At 52.6% G+C, this 8,613-nt stretch overlaps 1 protein-coding gene across 1 annotated transcript in view; it reads left to right on the plus strand.

Moving 5' to 3' along the window:
- Window positions 1-8,613, plus strand: part of COL22A1 (collagen, type XXII, alpha 1) — a 210,880-nt gene that overhangs the window by 183,079 nt on the left and 19,188 nt on the right. The window contains exons 48-51 of the mRNA XM_006879451.1: window positions 1,231-1,275; window positions 2,109-2,162; window positions 4,212-4,265; window positions 8,145-8,198. Coding sequence (XP_006879513.1) covers window positions 1,231-1,275; window positions 2,109-2,162; window positions 4,212-4,265; window positions 8,145-8,198 — 207 coding nt within the window. The remainder of the gene's footprint in view (window positions 1-1,230; window positions 1,276-2,108; window positions 2,163-4,211; window positions 4,266-8,144; window positions 8,199-8,613) is intronic.

Here is an 8,613-nt window from a genome sequence, read left to right on the forward strand (position 1 = left end):
CCTCATAGAGCCCAGCCTCCCGGATAATCTGTTCTGCATATAGGTTGAAAAGGTATGGAGATAGGATGCATCCCTGGCGTACACTGGTGGATTAAAAATTCCAGAGAAGCGTGGCTTTTACCTTAGCAGTACAACACCCTCTTTGAAACAGGGCTGGAGGCATGACCGTCCCAGCTGGGAACTCTGGGGAGTCCTGCTCACCATAGGGGCCGAGGTTAGATACCTAGCGAGCCAAAGAACATCCACCTCCCATCTGGGGGTTGTAGAGTCTTACTTGGTGTAGAGATTTGGTTAGAAATCTGGGGAGCTAACGCAAACCCGTCCTTATCGGCTGACTCATCACAGGTCTGCGAAAGCTTTGAAGAGCAGCATGGGCTGGACAAGCCTGTGTTCCGCTTTCATTTCATTGTTAACGTTACAACGTCCAACAGGCAGGCACCTTTCTGAGCTTCTGCTGCTTCTTGGAAATGGGGCTCAAATCCCTTTCACTTTGGTCATGATAGTTAATAAAGGAGGACTCCAAAGGAATGTCAGGTCCCTGGTGCATTGAATGCTGCTTCTGTTGGCACCTTTGCCAAGTTTATGTGGCTGCAGAGAAGAGCTGACCTCTGTCTCTGAGAGGCTGGACTTGAGAAGCTCGGGGAATTGAAGCTCTGTATTGGAATTTCAGGCTGTAACCCCCCTGGGGTGCTCATGTAGGCAGGGGGATACCACCCTATGGAAAGGATGAGCTTCCCTGAGCTGACCTGGACTGTGGGTGTTGAGTGGATCCAGCAATGGTGATAGGAACAAGAAGATGGCCTGAAGACCTCTCTTTCCGAGTGAGGGTAACGTCCACAAGGACCCACCTAACTCTCAAAGGAGTTCAGAAGGTCCCAACCAAGTTTTGTGAGTCTGGGAAGACCAGGGGTTCAGCAAACATCTGGGGTGATGCCCCAGAATTCTGGGAGCTGTGAATCCAATCCCACAGCCTCACCCACAACTATAGGATGAACTAGGAGGAAGGTTTGAGCTAGTTACTTAGTCATCACGTACTTGACAATGAACTTGGCACAGTAAGCTGACTTCCACTCGATGGCCAATGAGGGACCAAGGTGAATCCCTGAATGAGGGGCTCGTGGTGAAGCACTGAGAGGGCGTGAGTTCTCAGCAGGGCTGCTGTCCCTGACAGCTGCTCTCTGTGCCCTGCCAAGTGGCTTTAGTGTCATCGCTTCATTCTCTTCCTTCCAGGGTTTCAAGGGACACACAGGCGATTCTGGTGCCCCTGGCCCCCGGGTAAGTAGACACCTCATCTTGAGAATGACACCAAGCTGACAACTATGTGTGCAGGAGGGTGAAGCGTCTGGTTACCTGAGATGAAGAGTGAGCCCCTAGCAGTGGGCGCCATGGGGCATCCACCTTCTCCGGGTCTAATTCCTCTAGAACAACTTTCTGGGTGGCAGATACTGACATAAACACCAGTGTGGCTGGCGCGGTGTGGGTGAAGGTTGGTCTCTTGACTGTGTGAGGCATGGTGAATGAGTGCTGTGAGCCAAGGGCTATTTATGGAGGAAAAGGCCAAGGCCAGAAGGGTGGGTGCTCCATGGTGCCAGAACTTAGAGATGGACCTGCACAGCTGACCCACACTGGAGGACCCCTGAGACGGGCTTCTTGCCCTTAACCTTCTCTACCTTTTCCAAGTGTCCCTGACTGAAGGACAGCTTGAGCTCAGCTGGTTACATCCTAGTCATGCTCTAGATAGCGTAGCATGCAGGGAGGGTCACAGAGCAGGAGAGGAGAATGCTGGCCCTCTGCTGACCTCCTTTCTCAAGTGGCTCTGAGCATAACATGACAAAGGTTGCAGGTGCACTTGACCCCAGCTTACAGCATGACAAAGGTCTCAGGTGCACTTGACCTCAGCTTACAGTATGACAAAGGCCTTGGGTGCACTTGACCTCAGCTGGGCCAGGATCCTGCAGAGAGACTAACTTATCCTCAGTCAGGGACTGCTTGTTAGGTGGTCCTTCTGGACCTTTGTCCTCCCAGATCCCCAGAAACCCTGGAGATGGGGTAGTGGTCTGCAGCTTCGTCCTCCGTAAGGGACTCTGAATCTCTGCTTCCCCTTCTAGGGAGAGCCTGGTGCCATCGGTCCCCCTGGCTGGGAAGGGTCTCCAGGAAAAGATGTAAGTGTGGGCATCTCATGGGGATGGGCTGACCCCATGGGTAAGCAAGGCTGTAAGAACATGTGCATCACTGAGGGGCCAGGGAGACCCCAAAAAGTGGTATTTCTGGGACTGGGGCATCATCAGAGATCCATGTAGTCACACCTGTCTCTACCACGCCTGGCAAGGGTCTCCAGGAAATGGCATAAATATGGGTGTTCTATGCAGCCAAAACGGGCCCGTGCAAGGTGGAGGTGTAAAAAGGGACCAGAAAAGACCCCCAGACATGGTATCATGAAGGCTCAGCTGCACCACAGATCCAGCTGGTCTCACCCGCTGACACCTTGGCATCAGTCCTGCTGGGGTCTGGATGCCAGGGCAGGACTTCCTGGACCCATTGTGATTTATCTCATGTTGGCGCCATCCATGGGCAAGTGTATCTGTTCTTCTATGGACGTCGTTAGCCTTTCAAGTTATCTCTCCATCCTCACTGCTCAAAGTGGCCATGAACCCATTCCTCCCACCAAGACACACATGTGCACTCCTTGTGCACACTCCATCTTCCTGCCATGACACACGTGTGTACACACTCCCTCCTCCCACCATGACACACGTGTGTACACCCTGTACACACTCCATCCTCCCGCCATGACACACATGTGTACGTACTCCATCCCCCACAATGACACACTGTGTACACCCTGTGCACACTCCATCCTCCACCATAACACACTGTGTACACCCTGTACACACTCCATCCTCCCACCATGACACATGCATGTACACACTCCCTCCTCCCACTATGACCCACTGTGTACACCCTGTGCACACCCTATCCTCCTGACATGAGCACGTGTGTACTCCCTGCACACACATCACCTGGCAAGACCACCCTCATTTCTCTGGTTTTGCGATCAGGGCAAGGCAAGTAGCATCCTTACCCCATTTCTTTGGATGAAGAAACAGTTCCGGAGCAAAGTGACCAGGTTGGTTCGTGACAGTCAGGGGGGTGTCAGGCTCAGGAGTGTGGCCTGGAGCTGGGACCAGGCGGCACTGTATCCCCATGGGGCACTATATGCATACCTGTTTTGTCTCACATCACTTTACTGCACTTTGCAAACACTGCATTTTTACTAAGTGGAGTCCAGTGGCAGCCCTGTGCAGAGCAAGTCTGTTCGGGGCCATTTTTCCAACATTGCTCTGGGCATAAGCTGCCAAGGTGTCGTTTGGGGTGTTTTGTTTATTTTTAATACACCCACTGCCATCAAGTTTAGTCGTACCCACACTTGCCCTCCTACTCATGTCTGAGGCCGAAATATTTACGGGAAGAGATTGCCCATCTTTCTCCTTCAGAGCAGGTAGAGGATCTGAACTCCCAGCCTTTGAGGGGCAGTTGGTGGATTCAGGTCACCTGGTTTTCCACTGGGAGCCCTACTTTTCACACACAACACCACCAGGGCTCCTTCCACGACGCTGCCATGCACTTACCAGACCTCGGTGTGATATCACAGAACTTTCCTCGGCTCCGGGACACCAAGACCCACGTGACTCGCAGACCCTGGAGATACTGCAGCTCCAGTTCCAAGATGTTGAGGGAAAGTGGGCATCGTAATAGACCGAGTCACATGACTTTTTGGTCTTGTTGCTTCCCCGTGCACAGAAAAGTTGTTTGACATTCTGTGTCTGCCAAGTTACAACAGCATTAAGGACAAAGTCTGAGATGTTGGGAGATTTAACACAGTCAACACAGAGGGTCTTCATTAGCCCGGCGGTGGGGAGATGGAGCTGATGGAGCTGATAGTCTTGCTTGATGTGGGGTCGCCATAACCTTTAACTTTAAAATCTGCAGTTGCTCCGAAGAACAGTGAAGTGAAGCAGATCAAGCCAGATCTGCCCGTATGTGAACTGAATGTGTCCCCCACTGGTGTCCCTGGCCATTACAGCTCAGGCAGCGTGGACACAGGCTGGCCAGCTCTCAGGTGACCTCGCCAAGTCTGGAGCTGCCTGGAGGCCATGGTGGACTCCTGTCTTCCTGAGGGACGGTGATGATATGACTCTTCTTTGTTGCAGGGGGATGCTGGACCCACAGGCCCGCAGGGGCCCCGAGGACTGAGGGGCCTGCCGGTGAGTGTGGGTTTGAGGTGAATTCGCCCCATGTCTCACCAGGACAGTCCTCAAGGCTGATTGTGGTGCAGGCCTGTGTGTTGTTAGCGGGTTGCCAGGCTGTTCTTCTGAGGCACCCTGTGGGCTGGTCCGGAAGCATGCTTTCTCAGCGGGCTCTTTCACTTCCAACAGGACAAACACTGGCTCCTTATTTTTGTGTATCAAGCACAGAGATGCATGTAGCATATAAACATCTAAACAGTGTACTTGTGGTATTAAAATGTCATGGAGGATTAGAGGAAGCTTGTCTGAAAGGATGCTAGGGCAAGGGTGGTAGGAACAGTGTGTTGAGAAGTGTCACCCCAGAACCCCCAGGTGGTCAGAAGCACCTGGTTGAGGACCCTCCTGCCTGCAGCACTGAGTATGGGGTTAAAAGTGAGTGAGGCCACCTGTGCTTGATTCTGGCTCCTTCAGTGAACTCGGTGAGCTGTTTTGCCCCTCCTGGACCTCAGTGTTCTCATCTGTGAAATGGGACAATTCTAAGAATCCACTTAATCAGTCCTGTGACCTGCTCATGGCACCAGGCTCAGAAGTGATGGACACTGGGCTACACCACAGTCTCCCCACCTGGGGACAAGGTGGCCCTTTGGTTCTGCCTTCCCCGCGTGTTTCCTCCAAGGGTTGTAATAGATGTGTCCTTGATGGACTCATGCACGAGTGAGAGTGGCGGTGCTCAAAGGCCCAGGACAGGGAGCGGCTCACTGGACTGTGTGCACAGTGTGACCATGTGCGTGGATGCTGGGTGGGGTGCACAGCCTGGCTCCAGATGCAGCGTGAACTGCCTCAGGGGCCGTAAGCAGACATGGGTTTGGCCTGGAGGTGTTCTGCTCTCAGCAGGACTCTGTGTAGTCCCTGGAAAGACCACGTTAAACTCGGGAAACAGCCCAAGAGTGTGCTCCCAACAGTCAACGCCTACTGCAGGCCGACTGTTTACTTTTCTGTTTGCTTTAAACTTATCCAGGCAGGTCCTAGGTTATTTCTCTGACAAGCTGACTCTTTTCTTTTTTATGATCACTTTTATTTTGATGTTGGTGTTGCTGGAACATAACACAGCATAATAATCTCTAATCCCAGCGTCTCTCCAGGCCTGAGGCACAGACACCTTCCTCAAGTTGTGCCACGATCTTCACCAGCTTATACCACCCTTTCTTTTTTGTTGTTGAAAACAAACAAACATCCACCAAAAAACCAAACAAGCCAACAACCTTCTTATTTGTGTGGACATTCACAGAGCAAATGCATTTCCTGCTCAACAATTTGTACACACTTTGCTTTATGACCTGTGTGCAGTGCCTCACGGGGGTGCCTCCAAAATGCCCTTCGCGCCTCGCAGGGAGCCCCTGTAGATTCAGGACCGGGATACCAGTCTGTCTGTCCACTGATTCTCGCAGTCTGTCTCAAGCTCCATGAAGCTGGTGCATCACTCTGCCCTCTTGCAGACAGGAACCGGAGGCACAGAAAAATGAGGGACCTGCCTGGCACCTCACAGCCTGCCTTGTTTCTTTGCAGACCCCACAGCTGCAGAGCAGAGTTGGGGGATGCCAGCTGGTCAGATGCATTGAGATGCATTGAGGGTCCCTGTATGCGGCTGTCCTTGAGTTGAATGAAGGGCGCACCACACAGAAGGGGGTCGGAGCAGGAGCTTGGGATTCGAGCATTTAGGGCGGGAGATCTGAGGCTTCCACTCCAGATGGCAGAGACTGGCGTCACCCCTGGGCAAGTGGGGTGAAGACTGAGGAGCACAGGGCCACACCCATCTCCTCCTGGGAAGAGCCGTGCATGCTTCCCCTCCTGCTGATATGACTTGGCCCTTCTCCCTGCAAACGGAAGACCAGAGGGAGAAGGAGGAGAGATATAATTACCACAGGGACCAGCCAGGAGTGTATTTTTAGAGAGACACAGATGGGTGGGTGGGTGGAGGGGTGCGAGGGAGCCAGCCTCATCTCTTCTCCATCCGGCACTCGTCGGGAGGGGTGAGGCAGGCTTGTCTGCAAGTCAGGCGATGGCAGCAGAGGACCATATTGAGACCTCAGTGCTAGCTTTGTGCCTCAGTTTCCTTATCTCTGCTTTAGGTATAAAGACCTCACCTTGCAAGTTTCCAGCGAGGGTCAAGTGAGCTGAGGGGCAGGAAGCGCCCCCATACACTGTCAGCATCTGGTTGACACAGAGTGAAGGAGTGTTTGTGATCCCTAAGTGCCAAGCGCAGTAGTAAAGTCCTCCCCCTTCCCTGTGGGGACCCAGGTTCAGTTCCTGCCTGCTGCACAGTGTAGTCACCTGTGTCTCTTAGCAGAGGCTTGTGTTGTGATGATACTGAACGTGCACACTGAGCGTGAGTTGTGGTCATTCCCATGGCAACAGGTGGAGGCTTGGGTTCCAGAGTAAGGCAGACCAGGAAGAACAGCCTGGCAATGCATCTGAAACTCAGCCAGTGAAAACCCTATAGATCACCGCGGTTTGATCCATGATGTGAAGGCTGATGCGAGGCAGAGTTGTACCTTACAGCAGCTAATAACAGCCATTGCCAGGACCTCATGGTCTCAGCTTGACCGGGGCAGGTGGGGAGCGGCGGCAGTGATGCCTGAGACCATGGCCTCCACTTCCTTCTCAGCTGCCTGCCCTCCTATGCCTCAGTTCCCCTGTTTGTAAAACGACGATACTGCTAGCCTGTGTTTGAGCAGTGGGCATGTTCTGCAGTGGAAGATGGTCCTGGCTTGTGAGAAGTGCAAGGCCAATGTCCAGTGATCCCTGGAGTGGAGACGGCTGTGAAGGCGTGCCTCACAGAAGGATGGCAGGACGGGATATCACAGGGTTGTTGGGAGATGGTTTCCATGACAATCTTGAGTCAGTCCCTTTGCCCTGTGCATTGGTGCTGGGCTGGATGGTGGGGACAGAGACTGAAGAGGAGGTCATGCCACAGCATAGCCACCCAGAAGGAGAGGCGATAGCAGGAGAAGGGACAGGACAAGTGGTCGACTCAGCCCTGGGTAGGTGCCCATGGATTTCAGGGGTAATAGATTTGTCAGGTCAACAATGGGCTTGTCTCTTGTTCCCTTCAAGTCAGGCTTCACTCCTGGCAACCTTACAGAGACCAGAACTCTGCCTGACTCTGCAGTGTCTCCTGATGGTCAGTGTCTGTGGCTCCACTGTTGTGGCCACTGTGTATTTTGGATGCCTCCTAACCCAGGCGACTCCTCTCCCAGCACCGCTTCAGACAATACTCTGTTGTGATCCAGATGGTCTCATGGACTAACTTGAAAAAGTCAGGTCGCCAGGCCTTTCCTGCTAGTCTCTCTCTCAATCTGAGAGCTCAGCTGGAACCTGTCCAGTCCACTGTGGGTGATCCTGCTGGTATTTGAAATACTAGTTGCAGAGTTTCTATCATCACTACACCCAAGCTAGAAGGTTCTTGAGCTCCATTTTTTACTCTCTATGGATCAAATGGGTTAAATGTGTTTGATCCGTAGGGAAGCACCTGGGCTGATGGGAGAACATGTGATTGTGACGGAATACTACTGTGTCTGTGCCACGGATGACAGTTAGTGAGCTAGACTAATTCACGCATGAAGCCACAATCAATTAGTTCCACAACAATGAGTTAAATATTAGGATCTTTCATTGCTATTAGCTGTCGCCTGACTCCAGTCTTGGTAATCTCATGGTAATAGAACCAACTCTTGCACCGTCCTCAAGTACACCTGGTATGTTTGAGTCCTTTGTCTGAAAAGCATCTTCAGAGGAAGACAACGACCCATTGGAATCTTCCCACCCTCCCGTCATGCTTCCCTGAGATGCTCTGGTGGACGATGTTGGCAGACTCCCCCCTTCTCTTTCTTTCCCCAGGGGAAGAATGGATCACCTGGCTCCCCGGGAGACCCTGGCTCTCCCGGAAACCCAGTGAGTTCCCTGTGCTGCTGAATGATGGTGTCAAAGGCATGCTTCCCCAGGGGCTACGCGGGGGGGGGGGGTCCCTAGGGGCTGCGCGCAGGGCTTCCCCAGGGGCTGCACGGGGGGCTTCCCCAGGGGCTGAGCATGGGCTGCACCAGGGGCTTTGCGAGGGGCTGTGCATGGGGCACATGCAGTTCCTACCTTTAGGAACGTCCATGGGGAGATGTGATGTTTGAGCGGTAGGAACAGACTGAGGATAAAGGGACACAGGGTGGAGCTGTTATAAAGTTGGCTCTCTCTTGTCTATCGCTGTAGGCACCCAAAGGGACACAACTTTAGAAATATAAATAGATGGATTTATAGATCTGCAATAATATATGTCATAGATATAATAATGAATAGAGTAGAATAGAATAGAAATAAT

This window comes from Elephantulus edwardii, unplaced genomic scaffold, assembly GCF_000299155.1.
Source record: "Elephantulus edwardii isolate Elephantulus edwardi_28Jun2011 unplaced genomic scaffold, EleEdw1.0 scaffold00003, whole genome shotgun sequence".
Lineage (NCBI taxonomy): Eukaryota > Metazoa > Chordata > Mammalia > Macroscelidea > Macroscelididae > Elephantulus > Elephantulus edwardii.